We start from the raw sequence: 22,261 nt of genomic DNA, 5'->3' as shown, positions 1-22,261 counted from the left end.
TAATAATAAAAGAATATACAAAACAAGTGATGCACAATGCAACTCCTCACCACCCATCAGCCCATCCTCAAGCAGCAACTGCAATTCCCCAGCCAAGTTCCACAAGTTTATACATCGTGCATGATGTCATATTGTATGGAGTATCCCTTTGGACAGTTTGGGTGAGCTGTCCTGGCTGTGCCCCCTCCCAGCTTCCTGTGCACCTCCTCACTGCCAGAACATGGGAAGCTGAGAAGTCCTTGACTTAGTATAAGCACTACTTAGCAAGAACTAAAGCATCATTGTGTAATCAACATTATTCTCCTACTAAATCCAAAACACAGCACTGGGAAGAAAATTATAACAGCCAAAACCAGGACAGTTATGGCTCCTGCAAGGCATAACTCTGTTAGACACATCAGAATCCCTGGGCTTTGAACTTCAGAAAACGTTAGAGGAAGTGAAGGGGTTAGAAAGAATGGAGACTCAAGGGTGACAGCTTACTGCAATTCAATGAATGCAAGTGGGAAGTGAGAATTCCTGAAGAAAACAGCAAGAGCTTACCTCTTTCAGCAGTTTCTCCAAGACATGAATTCATCTGTGGCATTGCCATTATAATTATCATGTCATAGATAATGTGGAGTGTTTGAAGGTTGAAGATTAGTTGTAGGAGATGTAGGAGGAAAGGCAGAATGTGGGAAAGTGCTTCTGTCTGTTTATTCATGGAAGAAGAAATTAAGAATGCCATTTGCTTTAAACATACATCAGACCCCCTAGTTTTTGCACTGTCATTGCATGTAAAATGTATGCAGTTCCGCAGCCCTGTTAAAATGCAAAAAGGAATGTCCTTGCATATGTGGTTTGGGAGGTTGTTAAGAAGTCCTGTTTCCCCAGGGATGTGAATAAAATTATCAACTCTACTTGAGACTAATGCAGTTCAAAATTGAGGTAGTATTTTTGCAGTAATGATGACAAACTCCTTTTGTGAGCTTTTCTTTAGAGGGTTTCTCTGATAAGCAGGAGTCTTTCCTATTGAATATTCTTACCAGTGATTAAAACACAAGAGTCAGGATTGTACTTTCCATAACAAAACCTTCAGACAGAAAGGATAAATGCTTAGCAGTCTCTAAACCAGTGATGTCAGCATTTCAGAAAGGACAATCACATCTGAAGCTATAGCAATGGGTGACACACGTGCCATGAAGAGTTCTTAGGACAGTTACTGGTGAGTCTGCTGCCCAGGTTTTCGGAGATGCTTGCTCCCTATTAAGAAGCTGATGAGAATCCTGATTATGCAGCATTAGACTAGGCAATTTGTTTATCCTTATAATAATTCAGTCTTTTCTGTTTCTACTCTTGCCCATAGGATCAGGCAGCTAAAGATAAAGCCATGCAGAGTATGGCTACAATGTCATCTGCCCAGATCATCTCTGCAACTGCCTTCCATAGTAAAATGGCCTTGCCTGGTCTCCCACGACCAGCCTACCCTGCTGTTTCTGGGGTGAGTCTTGGAGGAGTTGGGCTGAAGACACCTGAGTATTTGAAAGGGTGTTGGGACCTGCTGAGGAAAATCCTGAGGACATCAGAAAGAATGGGCCAAAAGGCATTGTCTTTTTAGAGCATATCTGTTATATGGCTTCAAAAGTTTGAGTCTGATTCTTTGCTCACACTGATGTAAAACAATAGAGTTTCACTGTATGCTCTTTTTAAAATGACACAAATGAGAAAACAATCAGATCCTTTGAGTTTTCAGCTGCCTGAAATATTTTTAGGTGTCTGAATTGCTTTCATAGTCCAGGATTAAAACTGTTTGGGCCATCCTGACCCTTTCTCAAGCTTATAATTCCCAAGCTCATCTTTAGTGCTTAGATCGCAAATGGATGGCCCTTATATAAAATCCTTAATAGATACGGCCTGTCAGTATCCCATAACCTCTGAGTTGGGCCTAGTGAGCTTTTGCTGAGCATTGATTTCTGCCAAAATACTCCCATGGAGCTTTCCTGGGGAAAATGGACCCTCCAACAGAAAAAGCATCATTAAAAAGCTTTGGAGACAGGGACACAAGGTGCATACATAGTATTTAACATTAAAAACCACTATGGGTCAATTGCTTGTGTGTCACTAGTAGTAGTATGTAGAAGGAAAACTAAGACCAGTCAGCACCTCCACAAAGATGAAACCGGGAAAGTGTAAAGAAAAGATATAGCTCAGTCACATCTTTAAAAGTCTGTGACCTTGAAGTTTCTTTACCCAGAAAGGAATAAGCCTTGCTTTTCATCTCTGTCCTAAGATTGATGACTTTTGCCTTTATGTTGTTCTTTTGCAGTTTTGGCAAGGAGCTTTGTCAGGCCAAGCTGGATCTTCCCAAGAGTGAGTATTCCTTCATGTGATGGCAGATGCTTCTGATGATTTCTCTCTGCTGCTACAAGAATTATAAAATGCTAAGATAATGTAGTTAACTGCTCTCAGATTCCTTGATGATGGGTCCAAGACTTAAGGCCCATGGTTGAAGACAAACTGACAGTCATGAGAAAATCTTAAATAGATAAAACCCCATGTCTTCATATGTTACCTTCAGCATAGATTACACTCCTGACTGTCCCATGACTCAAGCAGTCTAATATGGGTTCTTTTAGGGAGCTGCTGAGTCTAGCAGCCTGATAAAGTTGAGGCTGCTGCAACTCCATGCTCACAAGTTCAACCAGTAGTGAGGCTGAGCATGCATTCCCAGTAGGTGCACACACAAATGCGCATATACATTGCACATATACACACATCTGGCCACACAGAACGGCACAGACAGACAATGCTGAGCACTCACAGAAATACAAGCAGCAACAACTTCATCCTGTACCCCTTTCTGGCTGATGAGGGTGAAGGTGTGTTAGTGAGAAATACACATGCCCTGTGGATCTGCCTAGTAGCTGCTGCTCTCACACACACAAACACACAGACCCTGAATCTCTGCAGTAGCTGGGCTTAGATACACAGGCCACCCTGTATCTGGATGTTCACTTTTACCTCCCACAGGGTTAAACACACACACAGAAAATTATCTTTCAGTTGACCTTCAGACTCCACAGTCTCTCTGTCATTTGTTCTGAACTTCTTTATCCCTCTGAAAGCATCCTTACTTCTGGAGACACACAGAGCTGGCTCCCAAACCATCTACTTGCTGGCTAGTCTGGTTTGATAATCCCAAGTGATAAAACTCTCAATTGCTGCTGGCACTCCAGAAACAAACAAACACACACACAAAACTGAGAGCTCCTCATGCAGGAAAACAATTAGAAATAGAATTTAGTGAGAAGATAAGACATACTGCACTGACAAAGAGCATGGCATAGACAACTGTACTGACTTTCTTACATGTGACTGGCACCTTTTATCACCATAATTTGCATAAACATCCCCCATAATAAGTCTTGAGCAATCCCAAAATGCTCTTCCCTTGCATTCTGTAACATGTCCCATACCATCTAGGCATAACCCCATCAGTTTGTAAGGTTACTGGTTTGTAATCCTCCCCAGCTTTGTTTTATACCTGGGCAATGGGGCTGATGGCTCTCCTATGACAGTTTTGGAAGGGGTTGGAGTCAGGGGCTCTGTTTCTCTGATGGCATTACTGACACCCCCCAGTGTGGAGATGAGCCTTGATGGGCTGATTGGTCACCCTGGGTGTAGGTGTGTAAGAATATTATTCAGGTTGCGCTGCCTGCCATTGTTCCTCTGTGCTCCTTTGTTTCTATCACATAACCTAACAGGAGCAATTTAAGTCCTCGTAAGGAGAAGCAGCTGGAAGGGAGTATGTTCTTTGTGCAAGCCATGTGTTCCCACTCTCTTGTGGTTCTATTGCTAATGTTTGTGGAGCAGATCAGGGAAGAGGTACTATTAAAATACACTGTGAGAAAAAATGGCTAGTAAAAGAAGGGAAGCCATCCCAGGAGAAATAAAAGTAGGTTTTATGCCTTTAGCTGGAAAGTGAGTGAGGAAGCATCAATGTGAGAGTTTCGTTTAGGAGCTTGAAGTATCTGCCACCCCTGATGTCAAATAATGTCTCCATATTCTGATTTTTCTTACAATCGTGTTAACATGGAACTGAGCTGTCTTGAAAACTAGGTTCAGTTGTGGTGGGTGTTGAATCTGGACCTTAAAGTCTGAGATGCCAGACATATATCTACTTGTATAAATTTAAATCTATCTGTGATTGAAAGAAAAGGATAAACAAAGCAAACGGTCACCAGTGTATTAATAGGCTGATAAGAATCTCTGAAAAACAAGTCTGCAGGGAGAGCCTGCTGAACACATGCAGGTAAATCTCATTCAGTCCAGTCCTGGTCCCTTGCTGTTTTTTGTCTTTCTCCATGATCTTCTCTTGCCCACACAGAAACATAATTTCCCAAAGACATGCCACTTCCTTCTTTAGGAGAAATACTTGCTCAAATATTCACAAATAGTTGGTCAAGAATTGTGGTGGTGTTTTTTTTGATTGTTTGCTTTTTGTTAACCATCTCTCTTTGTGTACTTCTATAGCGCGAAACCTTTTTCTCAACAACCTTATGCTGTACAGCCCCTGCTGCCATTACCAGGTAGGTAAAATCAGGTTCCTCTGATTTGAAATTATATTCCAACTTAAAAATAGCAAACACTTGATAAAGCTTAAAAATTAATTTAAAAAAAAAAATATTTTTACCTGTTGAAGTATTTCAGTGAGCCTCAAATTAATTTTTATATAGTTTCCCCTTATCACCACTTCCCATCTTTTTACTAAAGGAGCTGAAGCTTTTAAATTTTCTTTTAGTTTAAAACCATTTTTTTCCTGTTTTAGGTTGGTTGTTTTGGAGTTTCTTTTTTCCTCCTGGCTCACGGAAAATAAAAGTTTATGTATCTCTACTGTTCTTCCATCATGCTGCATATTCTGTTTTTCATCATAACATGATTGCCTTTCCAATTTCTCATTAAGTGGAACAATAAATGTATTTTTCTTCTCAGTTTACCAATCTTGAGAGACTAATGGTCATATTAATGGTGATGCTTCATGCTGATACTGAAGCAGTTTATTTCACTGCTCATTTAGGGCTCAATCTAGGTACTCTTAAAGTTGCTGAACCTATTTTCTCTAGTGTCAAAAACAGGTAGGTTGCCTTTTACATCATTACCCACCCTGACAGTACCGTCTTAGCAGATGGTAACTGACAAGCCATCAGAACACAGGAAGAATAAGAACCTTGTAAATTATATTTTTGCGTGATAACTAATGTCATAGGAAAATGTAGTTAGTCAGATTTGATAAAGAGTGCTCTACTGGAAAGCTGTTACCAACTTTGTCCTAAATTTTGTTACATAAATCCTGTGTGCTTAGGGTTTGAGTCTCCTACTGGCCTCTCACCTTCTCCATCAGCACCAGCTTGGCAAGGACGAAGGGTTGCTAGCTCCAAACTTTGGATGTTAGAATTCTCTGCATTCTTGGAACAACAACAAGATCAAGACACAGTAAGATACACACCTAACTTTTACTCCTCATTAATTTTTGGTCTTCAAGTATCTCCTGTACATCATGAACGTGTTATACTACTGTATGTGTATGGAAATACTCACTTCATTGCTTTACTGAGAATAGAATGACATCTTTGGGAAACACAACATATCCTTCTCTTGGAGGACAGAATTTTGCCCATAGTGATATAGCCAGCTCTGTGCCATGTGGTTCTGGCCTCCCTTTTCAGAGTCATGGATGTTCACATACCAAAGCTCAAGGCACTGAGGTCATAAGATAGTGGTACAGCCCTTTCTGGGCTATTCTATCTGTCCCCTTCAGCCTTGGAGGATAGACCCATAATCAGATGATGGTAAGATCACATGAAGCCACCTATTTCTCTGGTGTGCTGGGAACTTAAATTTGGGTGTAACTGGGATATGTTTACATCAATGTGTTTCTATTGTGCCAACTATAAAATGGTAGTAGTAAGATTTTCCCATCTCACTAAACCTTGTGATCTTGAGACGTTAATTGATGATGGGCCAGTTATATTTTCTCTGTCTGAGACAGGAAAGTTCAGAAAAGATGACGGTATCTGGCTGGTACCTTGCTGTGGGATTTCAGGCAGCTCTTCAGACAAGAGCATTGATTGTCACAGTGACCTGTGACAGGTAACACTGTTTCTCAGGTTATTTCAGACTAGATAGCAGCAGCATCAGGCAATAATTTAGGAAAAAAACCCAGCAATAATTTTTCATAAGAAGCAAGAACCATGGATATATTGATAGGAAAGAAATAACAGCATAAGCTGGTATTAGGAGAGATATTTCTGCCAATATTTCTGCTCTTTTAACAAGTGTTGTCAAATCTTCAGTGACTTCCAGTAGTTCAGTTCTTCTGTGAAGAACCATGAATGTTCAGTACATACTGAATGATTTCCTAACTCCATGTTTTTTCTCTTCTTGCAGTATAACAAACACCTGTTTGTGCACATTGGGCAGTCAAACCCCAGCTACAATGATGCCTACCTCGAGGCAGTGGATATCCGGCAGATCTATGACAAGTTCCCTGAGAAAAAAGGGGGCCTGAAGGAGCTCTTTGAAAGGGGGCCAGCTAATGCCTTCTTCCTTGTCAAATTCTGGGTAAGGGAAGGACCCTTTGTAGGGTACCCATTTGCGATGAAGCCCTCACTTTAAAAGCAGTGACCTTGCTAGCTGTTAGAATACTGCCTCCTCCCAACAAATTTTTCCTGTCTAGGCAGTGTAATACAGTCACGGCTGTCACTAGAGATTTTTCCTTGACTGCACAAGGCTGTCATTCTGGTCTAGAGGAAGATGTGTCTTTCACAATGTCATCTGTAGAGTTTTTGACTAGTGCCTGGAGACAGTATTTGCTAGTGGTGACTTGGACCCTTTAAATCTTTATTTATGTATAAGAGAAGAATTCAGAGGAAATTATTCTCTGTGTACTCTTATGTGTTCTCTTCTCTCAGTGCTGAGTAACTTCTCAGTTAGAGGCAACATCTTTCCATCACTTCTATCTCACTACCTGCATTTTGTGTTATCCAAGTACAGATGCATGGTTACTGCAGGCATAAGGACAGACAAAATTTGAGAGACATATAATGAAATTGGATTATGCTGATAATATATTGCTGAAATGACTTCTGGTATGTTGACAGAAATCAGCCTGACAAAAGCATACTCACTCTATTTGGATTTTTGTGAGTTAGCTCAAATTTGCAAAAACTATGTCATTGTGCTTCACGGTACAAATGGTGACATGTCATTATGTTGGACTCTTTCTGGGCCCACATGAGTTGTCTGGTGTTCAGAGGGTACCAACTCACTGAAATTTGGCTTGCATAAAGAGATGTGACATAGGATTTGAAACACCTTTACTCCAGCGTATACCTGATGATCTGAGGCTCTGCATCTGTACACTTATAATGACAGTGATATTTCTGGGCTTGGTTTAATATTTTGACTTTCTGATTCCTTTTTTTTTTTTTGTACCTTTGCATTGTTGAATTCCATCTGGAGTTAATATGAGGTTTTATTGGGGGACACACTACAGGCTGTCACTTAAAAATAAGCTAAGTTTACAAGTCTAGTCACTGATGAATGGAAGCTGCTAAGGCTTTTAAGAAGTAAATCATTCAGTCTTGTATTTGTTTCTCAGGGTAGACTGTAGTAGGCAGAGGATGAAAACACCATTCCTGATGCCATATTCTCAATGAGCAAGGATTGAGTCATGTTTATGATTTGCACTGTGCTTCACAGGAGTACTTACATTAATGCTGTTGTAAGATTTCAGCTAGGATCTCTAAGGCAATATAACTAAAGCAGTTTAAAAAAACTGTTGTGCCAGAAAATGTGGGCTTTTTTTTAAAGAAAACTCCAAACCGTTTTGTTGAAAAACTTTGCATTCAACATGCCTGAAATACTGTAGTAATGCAGTCTTTTACCTAAACAAAGCATGTGAGCTGTGCCTATAATGCACCATGCTACTCATGTCAATGGGACTTCCTGAGTTTGGTGTATTGCAATAGATGTGTGTACTGCAACCTTCCCACCAATAAGCATGTTTCACAGATAAGACAATGTGATTTAAAAAATAACAGTTTAACAGAAGAAAACTAGGTTTCAGCTGAGATTTTTATATGCCTCTGCATTGTTATTCTTCTGTAACAGTATATGCTAAGGTGTTTTTTCATTTTGCTACCTGATTTCTCTGGACAGATACACAAATATGCTGTTGATGTCCAAAGATGTGTTGGATAAAGCAATTGCTACACTGTTGAGTTTATAGCATCATTTTAGGACAAAAGTATTATACAAAAGCAAATCACTGATAATGTTGAAGTTGGGGAGTAGAGTTAAATACCTGACGGGGTGTTTTGAGACATGAAAATGATTGATTTTTCAAAGGTTCTGAAATAAGTGGTGGTTGCAGGTGACAAAGACTTGAAAAAATTAAGGCATTGAATAATCTGGGTTTGTATATATGTAGTTTTAGGCTTGAAGAACCTGAGGCAGAAGCCTGCTATTACTGCACTGAGCATTGAATATACCAGATGATGTGTTGTGCACCAGAAGCCTAACTCTAAACACTGGGGCTGGGGCTTCTTCACGTCACTGATAGCACTTAGGATCTAGTGTGACTGAGAAAGAAATATTAATGTTTGTTCAATGGTGCTTTAAATTATTTATACAATAGCTGAGAGTTAGAAGTTGATTAGTTTGAAACATAAGAAGTGTTTGCAATTCTTCCTTGATTTTGGCATTTTGAGTTTGATATGATAAAATAACTCTTGGACTTCAATTGGCAGGTTGTGTGTGACATCTGTGTGACATTTCTCTGTGCTCCAAGTGCATTCTAGCACGTGACAATGAATGTGACACATTAGCCTTCCAACACATGGGCAGTGGCAGCTTTGCTCTTTTCCAGCGTAATATTATCTCTACCACCTGTTACTTGGTTCTCTCCGTGAACTCCTCCTATATGCATCGTTATTAATAGTATGGGGAAGAAGCATTTTCAGGGCTTTGCACATTAGCAGAATGGTACAGTTGCATCTTAAATCTTTCAGAAGTTGTGAGACTCTGGGTGAAAGATAGAAGGGAAATGACAAACCAGGAATTCAGGACAGGCAGTACTGTCCAGAGCAGCCATCTGCAAAGGGATGGATCAGGGGAATTACCTGGGAGGCCATTCCTGCTGCTGATAAATATATGTAGTAATTTCTTCTCCTCAGTGACAGGCAAGCTGGAACAAGCAAATCACTGAGTGTTTTCTTTCCAGTAAATGAATTCTGCTTTTGTGGAAGTGGGTGAAGGGGTGGGCTGGAGACTGCTGTCCTGTACTTGGCTTCTTTCCTGTACCAAGCAAATCCAGTCAAAACAGCAGCAGTGCAAATTCCCCTTGGCACCCTGTCCTGCTCACTGTATATACCTTCAATCCTGACCTGGCAGAAACTGCCTGGAGAGCATGGAAATAGTAATTTGGTCTCCATGTCCATTCTGTCCTTGGCACTTCTTCTGAGGCAGCAAACAAGACAGCAGCTAGCAAAAATGATCTTTGCACATTTTTTTATGAGAATGGATCTGACAGCCCATTAATTTCACCTACAGTCACCAGCACCACCTCCTTCCAGTTGCTACATTATGTAAGGGAACTCTGTCTATGGTACTTCTTTCACCAAAGTTATTCCCCACCGTGTTCGACGGTATATAGAGATTGTTTGCAGCAAAAAGCAGATTGATATATTGAATTGCTAAGGGAATCTGTATTCTGCATGTCAAAATAACACAGTCCTGGTGCTAGCTAAGTCACAGCTACCTGTACTATTGAAAAGGATTTTTGCTATCTTCAACTAACTCAGAAACTCTCCCTTTCTTGGAGGCTGAAGCAGCAGTGGTACAAGTTTTGGACTGTTCTTAAAGAATTGTTCAGCATATGCCTTTGCATTGACTGTGTGGGACCTGTGTGCAAGATACTGGCAAGCTATGATTTCTCACAGGATTTAATGCCATTTGGGCTCTTGTCTAATAATTGCTTTTCAAAGCCTCATATAAGCTGAACACTGATTCCCAAAGGTCACATTTCTTACTCCCACCAAATATCAGACAAAAATCTTGGGTTAGTGTATGGTTAGGACAGTGCACAATGCCTACTTTTCTGTGTTTTTTTCTCAGGCTTGAAGTTGTTCTTCTTTCTCAGTAGTTGCCTGATAAACTCAAGCTCATCAGAGCTGTTTTCAACAGAGCTGCTAAGAGACTCAGTTACTAATATGATTAAAACAAACAAACAAACAAAAAAAAAAAACAAACCAAAGGAAGTAATATTAGCTTGCTGAGGGTTACTATACCCTTCCTTTATCAAATCCCTTCTCTTCCATCTAGAAAACTTGTCTTGTAGGTATTTAAATATGCTGCTTACTTCTCTGGAAAGGAGTAAATCTCAGATGTTTCCCCCAAAACAGATAAATCAGCTCTCTTGCATGCAATATGTAAATCTCTGGGACATGCAAGATGACAGATACTTCAGTTTCAGTATGTTTGGAAGTCATGAGGCAAGCTATGGACAAGTACGCCATTTGTGCTGAGCTTGCATAGTAAGTTGAATGCATCCCAGACACACCAGATTGATGTTATGCTAGAGCGTGCACCGCTTTTTGCATTTAGAACCCTGACTTTGTCCGATAAAGTAGTGTGGTCCAGTTGGTGGCTCATCACTCAGATTTAGCTTGTAATATGCTTCATCTATTTGAGTTTATATGTTTGCCCTTAAAAAGACAGAGAATAGCTGTTTGAGTACTAGACACCACAAAGCCAGCTGAATGCTGTTGTTGCCCCTGCTGCAGTCTCACCCTGTTGCTAGCAGCAGCTAGTACAAATCTGGGAGGTAAGACAACCCAGTGGACTTTCCTAAATCCTGACTATGTCTCATTTGGGTGCATAGGCTGGGATAAGGAACATATTCAAGAGTTACCTCACTTGTTGTTGGACATACTAGTGTAACTGTCCGTGAGGACCTGAGGCATCTAGGTTCTAGTCTCCAGATCTGAATCACATTCATTTATGTATTCAACAAGTCCATGCATCCCCACACTATAAGATGAAGATTAGCCTTCCTACTTGATGAAGTCCTGGGAAGATGAATTTCCTTCAAGTCATAGTCACTATTATTCTTTTGCATCTTAGAGGGAAGGAATGTACTGAACAGAGTAAAGCAGAACTTTCTCTGCTCACCTTGGGTGCTCACTGCAGGACTGCATGTGCTTTGACACAAGGCTTTTTTCAGAGAAAAAAACTGAAAGTGAAGAAAAAGAAAGAGTCCTTTCCCCAAAGCAGTAATGTGGTTTCTAGTCCTGATGGCCTAGGTGTTCTGAGGAGCTCATAGGAATCTAGGCATGGAGGCCATAGCATTTTTAGATGTTAAGTTAAAAGCAGTAGCTCTTTTGGCCATTACAGACCCATGATGTACAGCATGATTTTGTCCTGGTACAATCCTGGGCATCTATTAGCATTTACCTCAGTGTCCAGTAGACATTTAGAAGTTAATTTGGCCATGGCAAATGGTGTTTTTCCTCAATTTTCTGCCTTGTTTCCCTTCAGGAGGTAATCATCTCCATAGCGGCGAAAGCTAACAGATCAGAGTTCCTCTTCTAAGGGTTTCTTTGGTCTTGTATTCGTGTACATCATTGCCATTCTCAGTTTACGTGAATAAAACAGGTTGCAAATAATTCAAGAGCAGATGGGTGTGTGCTAAATAATCTCTGTTATGGGGCAATAACTTCCATGAGAGGGTGATAAGCAGCAGCTGTAAGTAAGTAGATAAGCTGTAACTGTAAGGTCAGCAGTATCTGCCTGAGGTTGCTGTAGCTGCATTCTCCTGCAAATGAACCAGACCCCTCAGCTAGCTGCTACTGTCATTCCCTGGAGTTACTGAAATTCCATGTACATATATGGTCTCAGATTTTCAGAGGTGACAGAAGGAGGTGGGTGCATCGCTCTTGTTGACTGACCTAAGACGTGCCTGACGGTCTTAGCCCATAATATGGGATGTGCTTTAGAATAAAAGGTTCAGTGTAAACATCAGGGAGTTCCAACATGACCTCGTTGCTTCACTGCAACAGGGCTTCCGGGAACCTGGCTTTACATAATGTTAGTGAATGGCAATGACTGCTTAATTCAAATAGTATTACCATAATTTTTCCTACAGCGAAATAGTTTAACATTGATCAATTAGATATTAACTAGCTGTGAAATTCTATGGTATGGTCTTTTGATGGGAGACTTGCCAAATTGTGGAGGCACTTGGAGTGGCTTCTTAGGGCTCATTGAAGCTTTTCTCATGAAGTGAAACTAGCACCTTTCTGCTTTGCCTGCTATTGATTGCACTTTTTTTTTTTTTTCTTTTTAGTTTGCCATTAAGGGTTTAGGGTAATGTAACCTTAACTTTACAATCTGAAAATGTTTGTCTGCAGTGAGGGCCTCTGCTATGTTTATGTAGCAGTGGTCTGACCAGTCTTCTGTAGCCTTGACCCTTTGTTCTTTTGACTCAGTGGGACAATTTCTTTGGAAGAGCGGAATTGGGTCCATACATTGTTTTAATCACCCCTAAGGAAAATAGCTGAAAAATATTGTGAAGGACTCCTAGTATGGTTCCTCTTTGGAGAAGGGAAGGAATTAATCTCTATTCAGACAGCTGGAGTATGAGTCAAATAAACAATAAAGTTAGTTGCATTGACATGTAAATGAGTATTACAGCAACTCAGTAAAAACCTAAACCAGAATAGAGTAGCATTGCTACTCTCTAAAAACATGAACATTTGTTGGGCAAACAAAGTAGCTGCATACCTATGGAGTGGAAAATTTGATAGCAAGGACTTCAGCATGACCATAATAATTCAGTTGGCAAGTTGAATTATGAGTAAGTCTGTAATACCTGTGTCTTGTTCCTATTAATACCTCTGCTACCAGGCTAAAGCTAGCCTGGATTTAACCACACATGCTACTCCAGTGGAAACAAACCATCAGGGCGTAACACTGCATTAAAGTCACTTATGTGGTCATGACAATGTAAAATCTTCCAATCTTCCTCCAGCTGTTGTTTCCAAGTCTTGTGCAAGAGTTATCACTACCTCAGTGGTGCAAAGGTGAACAATGTAAAATGATTTTTTAAAAAGTTTTAAATCCAAATTGTTTTACTGATATATTTTAGCATGTGTGCCCAAATCTGTTTTCAGCTCAGTGAGGAGGCAGAATACTATGGGGGCAAAAAGCCATAAGTTGTTAAAGAGTAATCACGAACCTATTCAGCTGGATAAATTGTTTTGTGAACCTATATTCTGAGAAGAAGCAAACATGAGAATAAAATAATTGCCAGCTTTGTATGACTATCTCCTGATAAATCAGAACATGCTCTTGGATATATGGTATGCAGGAGATGACAAATTTAGGAATACATGAAGGCATGAGTGAACAGCTGGTGTAAACTGGTATGAATGTATTACTTATTTAGGACTGAGAGTATTCACAAGTATTCACAATTGAAGATCTGTCACTACTTCAGAGAAAAGGATTCTCCTTAGAAGGGGGAATCACAGAGAAGAAAGAAAGCCATTCTGACAAATGGACTTTCTCTCATCTATAATCTGTGGTGAAGATGGTACAACTATTAAGGATTTTTGTAGAAACAGTGGGAAACAACACAGTCACTTCCAAGAGTGATTTGTGATCATGTGTTTAGATACTGTGCTGTTATGCTCTCCATTAAGAGTAGAGTGAGCAGAATGAAGGCTGCATGCCCATCCCTAATGCTGCCAGTGTTGATGGGAACACTGAAGCACTCTGTCATCCTGCCTGGACTGAAACTTTGTCCCCCTCGAATTATCTGAATGCTACAATTGCTACTCTAGGAGATAGCCCAAGAGATCCATTGCTTACTGTACTTCATGAAAAACCTATCTTAAATCTCGCTTTCACTTGCTTCTGAGTTTGTACTTAAAAAAAAAAAATAATAGTAATTGGATTTTATTGGTTTATTTGCTTTGATCTTCTGTGATATCATTTATCTAATGCAGGTGGTAGTTTTTTCTCTAGGTGGAAATATATGTGCACAATGGCACAGTGGCAGCAATGCCCCAGTGTTATGCAAAGTGGAAAATGGAACTGGATTTTCTGAAATAAATGGGGGAGATGGTTATTTTATTTCCTTTACCACTTCCTCCTTCATACACCTTAACTGGCAAGTTAACAGCCGTGGGAATAAGATTGAATGGAAATACTGCATGCCTGCTCTTCCTGCTAGTGCTTTTGGCATCACTGTTGGCAAAACGGTGAATTCTTCTGTGACAATAACTCTGTGCGATGGGAACTGCTGGTGAGTGTTGTGGTACAGAGAGGGTGCAGCCTGACTGTTTAGGGACAAAACTTTTAACTGGAAAGGAATTACAAAAAAGTTTGGCTTTTAGGAGGTTCCTAGTTACTGCTGTAGTTACTCAAACCCAGCCATTCCCTTACAAGAAGCAGTCCTGCCTTCTGCTTTCCCTATTGCTGCCTACCCTTCCAACACATGTTCTTTGAACATACAGAAGTTCTCCTGGATCAGGTCAGGGAACTGATCCCACTGACACCAAGCTGAGCAATTCCTCAGTGAGTCTTGTAATACAGCTACAGAAACGTTTGTGTCAGTACAAGAGGAACGGGGAAGTACAAACTGCTCTGGGACAGTGAGACTGCTCTCTCTTGGTAGTGGGACCAGCCTGGTGTTATCAGTCTACAACTTTGAGATGCAGTTTCCCAAGAGGCTCAAGCCAACCTATATGTTGCTGTCAAAACAGGCAGTCTTTGTGCCCTCAGTTTTTGTGTGTGTTCTCACCTCTTCCAGCCTCTGCAGTTTTGTGGGGATCCAAGTGAGCTTTCTTGTCTGACTGAAAACCACAACAAAACTTGTTTTGGCTGGGGTCGGCTCTCGCATCTGGCTAACTACGAAGTCATAGAATTGCTAATGGTGGCATAAAGGCAGCAGCAAGCTTGTGTGGCTACAGATGGAGAGAAGGCTGGACTGGCACTTTCTAGATTGACTTAAATTTTTGTGAAATTGCTACTTAAGCTAACAGCATTATCTTGTGGCAGAGACAGGTATTTTGTATGGCAAAGAACAGGGGGATTCATTATTGCAGTGGTCCAGTTCCAAGGCTAGCATTGCTTATCCTAAGCACTGCTCTAGATCTCAAATAAAAAACCTTCACTGACATCAGCTAAGAAACCCATGCTAGAACGGCATCTAATGCAGTCCTGTTCACACTGTATCCACTGTAGCAGGAATATACTTTCTTCAGTTTCCTGTTTCCCTCAGATCAGCAGGAAGAATAGCCTGAAGTACCCTATGGGAACAGATCGTTGCTTTTCTGCTGATGTGAGCTAGCACCTGGACTTGCGGGTTACGGGGAAGGTCTACTCTTCTCCTTTTGAAAGGGAGGATGCTGAACTGGGCATTCTCGCGCACCTTTTCTGTTTTCAGAGCTGGAGGGAACCACCTCTTCTTTCCCTGAGTGTCGTTCTAATGACCCCTGGTGGAAGCTTCAGGCAACGGGGATTTTTAGGAGTTAGGTCCCACCACGAGGCTTCAGTTGGCCAACCTTCAGCACTCAGATTTGAAAACTGTGGCTGCTCACTGAGATGTTTTTGTATTCAGGTGGAAGTGGGCTGAATCCATCAGCAACCTACATTCCTTATCTTGCATCCTGTCTACTTACATTCTTCATATCATAGTACCTGAGCATAGTATGTGTGTGTGTGTGTACTCACACATTCCTTCTCTCTGCTCTGTCTCTTACCTGTTACCTGCATATCCGGGGTGGAAAAGCTGTATTACAGTTGCTGTCCCCTTATTTTTCCTCCTTAGTGAGACAATCCAGTCTAGCCTGTCTGTGCAGTGCCCTCCTGTATGCTCTCCCCATGCTTTGTGAGTACCTCCAGGTTGTCCTGGCACTGTTCACTTCTAGTAAATATCAGATAATGCAATGGACTGTGTCAGATGTTTTTAATGTTAAGATAATATTTTCCAGATTTAGCTAATGTGTATGCAAATCCTCACTACCATTTTCTGAAGCAGGAACTGGATTTTAGTGCATATTCTTCAGATTACCCTTGCTTGTTTGGTGCACTAATCTGCTTAATGAGCTTTGGACACTTCAGTACCTTACAGTCTTGGCTACACCAGACTCCCTTAGGTAATGGTGAAAAAGCACCACAAATATCTGTTGATAACCATCTATTTGTCTTGCCTTATTTTTTTTTGGCAGGCTGATTTGAACACCAATGTTGAAGATGAATCCAGATCGTTCTATGGTGTTTCCAGCCAATATGAGAGCCCAGAAAACATGGTCATTACCTGTTCCACCAAAGTGTGTTCCTTTGGAAAGCAGGTGGTGGAGAAAGTGGAGGTAGGCAGTAGGCAACTGGGTGCAGGGCTCTCTCTGGCTGCTGTTTTGTCACTTCAAGTATTTGTAGCCTGCATATATCTCAATGCAAAATATATGTCACAGTTGTTGTCAGAAAGATGAATGCCATGGATTATTATTTCTGAAACACGGAGGTATAAGACTGCTCCAGCTGTGGCCTTGTCTCAGGACACCATTGAAGGTCTGGTAGTGTCTGCTACTTTTTCCTTAAATCTCAGTTTCTGAAGACATGTGAATTTCTAAGACTCTCAGGCCTGGTGATTCTCTGGGTTTTTTTAGGGGAGCAAAAAAAAGCTAGGAAACCCGGACCCTTGTCTTGTAGTCCAGAAAGGTGAAAACACATAGGCAACATCTCACTCCCATCAGTGTTTCTAAACAGAGAATGTATAGACTATAGCCATTAATTAATAGACTGTAATAATTTGCAAACTATGGTTTTGTGATTTTATGAGGCTTTTCTTAGTGTTTGTACACTTACAGCTTGAGCAACAGTGGACCTGCATAATTATGCATATATCTGGCATTGAAGAAATTCTTCTGATGCCACATTCAGCTGCTAAGAAAGCTGCTCTGACCTGCTTCCTGCTGCTCTCTTTCTCAAGAAGCCTTTAGAGATAGGAGGAGCACCAGTGTGTAGAACATCAGGTGTTCTTGTGTCAGCAATCAGTTCCAGATACATCCTTCCTCAAGACTCATCTCCAGCCATATAAGACATGCCTGAAGTCTGGTTATGTATTTGCATGATGGGATAGATAAACCCAAGAAAGGTGTCATGGTGCACAGGAAAGGAGACCAAGCTGTTGCTGTGAAAGGAAGTAATGGGTACTTAAAGGGTCTGCTGTGAAATGATAGAATCTAACCTCAGCTTTTGTTCAAAGGAACATGAAATATACAGGAGCTAAGATGTGAATGTGAACAAAAAAATCCCTCTGTGTACTATTGTTCAACCCTCTTCTAAGGGGAAGCAAAGATACAATGTTCTCTCTCACAAGTACCAGAAGGCTTTAGTCCTTTCCAGCTGTGAAGTATCCTGAGCATACAGTCACCTTTACTAGGAGCAATTGATCTGCTCCTTTTAGTTACCTTTCACAGTTCCTTGGCAGTTTGCTGCTCATAAACTGGAACCCACTGTTCTGAAGCAAAAAGAAATCAATCCGAAGAAGTTACAGGGCTCAAGGAGACTGATGTGAAGTTCTGTAGAGGAATGATTCATCACCTCATTACTGTTAGTAAAATTACTTGAAAATGCCATTGTAATTTTTCTGATCTGACTCCCTTTATGTGATTAATTCTATTATACTAATGTGACAACATTAGCCCCATATACCCCTTTTGTGTTTTATATTGCAGACAGAGTATGCACGCTATGAAAATGGACACTATTCCTATCGCATTCACCGTTCCCCTCTCTGCGAATATATGATAAACTTCATTCATAAACTCAAGCACCTTCCTGAGAAATATATGATGAACAGTGTGCTGGAGAACTTTACTATTTTACAGGTGGGCCTTTCAATGCTTTTCATTGGAACTTGGAAACATGTAAGCCCCATCTAGGAGTTCACTGTTGTGAGTCAAAGCAGCATCTAACTGAACTTAGTGTCTCTCATGTGTATCACACCTCAAGACTGTTCATGGAACTCTAGAGATACTAACTCAGGAGAAGAATATGAGAGGCCTGAGTAAGAGAGAAAAAAAAAAAAAAAGAAAGGTAAAGGGAGAACTCCTGAAGCAGGGAGATAAAGGAAGGAAAAAGATGCACAAGTCAATGAGGAAATGCTCATTCCACTATTGGACAAACGTTGAGTTGCTTTTTGTGCTCTGGACCTTTTTGCAAGGTAAAACCAGACACAATAGCACTGTTAAGTGGCTATATAATTTTGCCATGGGGAGAGTTCTTCACTGACTAGGTAGGAAAAAATGTTGTTTTCTCAGGAACCTGGACAGAAAACGGAGGCATGTAAAGGAAGGGGCATATTGGGGGAAGCTCTGTGACAACTTCATGAATCACTTCAGCCTCTAGGTAGGGCAGTACTACAAGGCTACAGCAACTAGATTTGCATTAGTGTATATGTTATAGCATCTGAGCCTGGATCAGATGCAGCCTAAATTTGAGAGGGCAGAGACAGCTTAAAAGGTGGATTTTCCTAATGAACCAAGTTCTGTCCTCACCTCTACAAGATGCGTCACAGATATGCCAGAGAACCTGAGGTTGTTTAAGTAGAAAATATGCTAGAGGCTGTATGAAAGAATGGAAATCAAGTGGTCTTTGTTCCATCCTCTGGAGATCTTCAGGCAACTTGTTTCACTGCTCTGTGGCTTAGGTAGCTCAGCTATAAAACAAGTTTAATAATGCTCTCACGTTATTAACCTCACACAGGGTTAATAATATACCTCACAGGACTTAAGGAGGCTTTAGTCATTCACATTTGTACTAAGATATTTAGCATTTGCAAGAAAGGAGGAGTAGCATCTGGAAGAAAAGAGGAATATAAATGCTGTGAGATTTTTTAAATGGGCAAAAACATGAAGGACTGAGAGATGAAAGGCCTGTTGTGCTGTAATTCATACTGAGGAACACTATAACTGCTTTCTGCATGTTTAATACCACAGACAAGCAGGAGTAGATGGAGGGAAAGAAGTGTTCATGGCTGGGATATATCAACACATACATGAGCAGGAGTGGATGTGCTACAGGAGGCAGCCTCTCTATACCCAACAAACAGAGCAAAAAGAGATTTTCTGTGAAACATCTCATCTTTACTGAAATCTGCAACACCATGGGGGGTGGCAGTAGAGGACCTAGTGGACCTACTTCCACTTATGAGGTCACTGCTTGGTCACAGCTTTCTTTCCTCCACAGTGGACTCTGCTCACCTTCCATGTCACTTCATTGCATCGTAGTCCTGATGCTGTGAAAGTGCTTTGCTTGGATGTGTGGGCAAATAGACTGGGGTTGTAGTGACCAAGCTCTGGATCATTCCCATGCTGCTCTGTTCTTTGCCTGTTACTGAATTTTTGGTCTATGTTGAATGTGTTTGAATATGTACACAGAGAAACAGGAGTTGCTATCTCAGTTTCTTCTCCTTTTCTGTCTAGGTTGTGACAAACAGGGACACACAGGAGACCTTGCTTTGCATAGCGTATGTTTTTGAGGTGTCAACTAGTGACCACGGTGCCCAGCATCACATCTACCGTCTGGTGAAGGACTAGAGACTCTCTGCCCTGAGTTGTCCATGGGATGCATGTCTAAGATAAAAAGTTCATGCTTGAACAACCCCTGCCCCCTTATACCAAACTGAAAAATAAACTGCAGATACTGTGTATTTTCAAAAAAGCACCTCTGAGCTGTTTTGTGACTGAGAGGGTCAGATAAGTTGATATCTTCAGGTTTGTGCAAATGGAGAAAAGACTTGGAGTCAATGCAACAGGAAAATGGCTGCTTAAGGGTTTCACCACAAATAGCATCCTGTGGAATGTATTTCCCACAGAGCACACACAGGGTGTGATCATACACATGTATGCACCCAAGCATACAGGTAGGGCAATGGCAGCAGATTCCATAAGTTTGACAACATAAGAACAGGTTTAAGATGTTCATGCTACATCTAGGCTGCGTTTGTGGGCATTCATATACATTCATTTGTAGGCTGACACATGCACAGACATGCTTACCATACATTTATGTAGATGTCAATTAGACGTGTGAGCACGTGCATGTGTATAGAGATCACACATATAACCTACGGATCTGCCTGTCTAGCTGTCTACTTTAGCAGGTGTGCTGTCACAGATCCCTTCAACTTTTCCTTCTGCTAAGAGGCTGGATAGTGTTTCCCTCCCTTCCATGCATGATAGTGAAAGACCAACCTTTCTTTTGCCTTTTAAACAAAGTTATGCTTAGAAAATTAGGTACGTTAAATCATGTTGTCTTGCCCAGCAGATATCCTCCATGTATCAGGTTGACTGACTTGACTGACTACAACAGTTCATAGTGCTTTTGCTTTTGTTCTCCGTGTGGAGTTACCACTGCTCTGGGAGCTAGATTCTGTTCTTCCCTTGTGCACCAGCAAAATAGTTGGTTACCAAGCTCAAATTGTTCCACCTGTTAGTTGCAGACAGTGAGGCACGCAAGTATGGCAAAGAATGCCATTTGGCCAGCAAATTGCAGGAAAATTATGAGAGAGAATAGTGAAAAGAGGTTAGCTTTTCATGTTTCCTAGGCTTTCAAACATAGTCTCTCTGCTTTACCTGTAAAGTGAGGTTGTTTACTCAAGAATCACTGAGAGGCAATAATCTTGGTCCCTGCAAATGCTGCTGATGGGGGAGAAGATTCAGCCATTCATGTTACTCTGAGGGAGGAGTTGGGTTGCATGATGCTCTCTGGCAGCCACTGGCCAGGCACAGTCCCGTGGCACAGACTTGGATATATCCTCTTCTTTCCACAATGCATCACAACACTTTAGGAAACACCTCTCAGACTTACTTCACACATTTCCATCCTTGCATTTTTTACATAGAGAAAAGTACTCATGGGTACATGAGGAATCTGAGATACCATCAGGGTTTATTAGAATGCCAGAAGGTAAGAGCTTCAGCCACACACAGATGAAATCTGACTTCTTTCAAAAACTCATGAGCTTATTGTTACTCCCTTCTACAGCTTTCAGTCTGCTCGTTAAAGGGCTCTGTGGATATCGTGAAGACACTGTACAACTCTTTCCACAGCGTTTGTAGAGACCTGCAGACTTACATATCTCCTCCAGCTTCCTAACCATCTTCTTGTCATTTAAACTGTTTTGTTTCTCTATTTGAAGTTGTAAGTTGTACTCATTTACAAGGTACACCAACAGTCTTCTCACAGATTGATGATTTTGTTTCCTGTGCATTTAAATCTCAACTTCCTTCAAAGTTTACATCTTCAAGTCCTAGAAAATGTTCTTCCCATACTTTGTGGACTTGGATTAACCCTTTGAGTACTTGAAGGTCTAAGTCTCCATTGGGCTTTTTCACAAGTATTGTCGAATATGAATCCATCCTTTCACTGAAATTAATGAAAAATGCTCAGCCAGCCACCTTCCAGTGTACCATCAGCGTACCTTCTACTTGGTAGGTATGTTATATTTGGGATGGGGTTGGGGGGAGGAGGAAGGGAGGGAGGGAGGGAATATTTCCTTACCAGAACACATTATTTTTAAAACATAATCTGGTATTGTACTGAGTTATCTCCTACAAACTGTTCGTTATGCTCAGAGAAAGCCACAATAATGGCCTCTTTGATGCCAGCTCTCAGCTCTTTCACTTTCCAGTTCTCAGGCTCCTCAACTTTTCTCCACAAGATGCTTTTGGCAATCAGCTGCTTTAAATGCTTGTTTCAAAAATCTATTTCTTCACTAGCTCTTTTCCTTGATTGTGCTCGTGAGCTTCCTTGTGTGTTTCACTAGCTGTGCTTTCTATTACCTAGCTTTAAATAAGTTCTGGTAAACACTGAACTTAAATAGGTAATGGTAGCTTCAACCACCCTGTGCAATAATTCTGAGGAGGAATCTACTGATGCCTTGGAATCATCATGGTTTTATTTTGAAGCTGGAATTGAAACCAGTTATTCTTTGCTATTAATAGCTCCTAAGTATAGAGAAACATGCAGTGTTTTCCTCCATGACTTACATCTTTAGTATTCCTCTGCCACACTGCTGGCTGATAGGATGGAGTTTCTCTGAAGTGCTTTCCAAAGCCTGTGTAAAACTTATTCAAGCCTATAATGCTGCCTGTAGGTTTATAGTTCTTAGTATATGACCTTACGGTTCCATGCAATCTTTTCTGATTCT

General features: G+C 40.9%; 1 protein-coding gene across 15 annotated transcripts in view; it reads left to right on the top strand.

Moving 5' to 3' along the window:
- TEAD4 (TEA domain transcription factor 4) overlaps positions 1-19,770 on the top strand; it is a 57,799-nt gene extending 38,029 nt beyond the window's left edge. For 8 of the 15 annotated variants that reach the window (XM_065029355.1, XM_065029382.1, XM_065029412.1 and 5 more), the window contains 8 exons: positions 1,346-1,480; positions 2,306-2,349; positions 4,513-4,568; positions 5,342-5,472; positions 6,427-6,600; positions 16,275-16,415; positions 17,784-17,936; positions 19,533-19,770. In XM_065029355.1, coding sequence (XP_064885427.1) covers positions 1,346-1,480; positions 2,306-2,349; positions 4,513-4,568; positions 5,342-5,472; positions 6,427-6,600; positions 16,275-16,415; positions 17,784-17,936; positions 19,533-19,646 — 948 coding nt within the window. In that variant the 3' untranslated portion in view covers positions 19,647-19,770. Of the gene's footprint in view, positions 1-1,028; positions 1,205-1,345; positions 1,481-2,305; positions 2,350-4,512; positions 4,569-5,341; positions 5,473-6,426; positions 6,601-16,274; positions 16,416-17,783; positions 17,937-19,532 lie in introns of all 15 variants that reach the window. The other 7 variants (XM_065029418.1, XM_065029408.1, XM_065029428.1 and 4 more) reach the window with 3 other exon arrangements.
- The last annotated feature ends 2,491 nt before the right edge of the window (positions 19,771-22,261 follow it).

Source organism: Columba livia, chromosome 1, assembly GCF_036013475.1.
Source record: "Columba livia isolate bColLiv1 breed racing homer chromosome 1, bColLiv1.pat.W.v2, whole genome shotgun sequence".
In the NCBI taxonomy this organism is placed as follows: domain Eukaryota; kingdom Metazoa; phylum Chordata; class Aves; order Columbiformes; family Columbidae; genus Columba; species Columba livia.
This window is presented reverse-complemented; position numbering and strand designations above follow the sequence as displayed.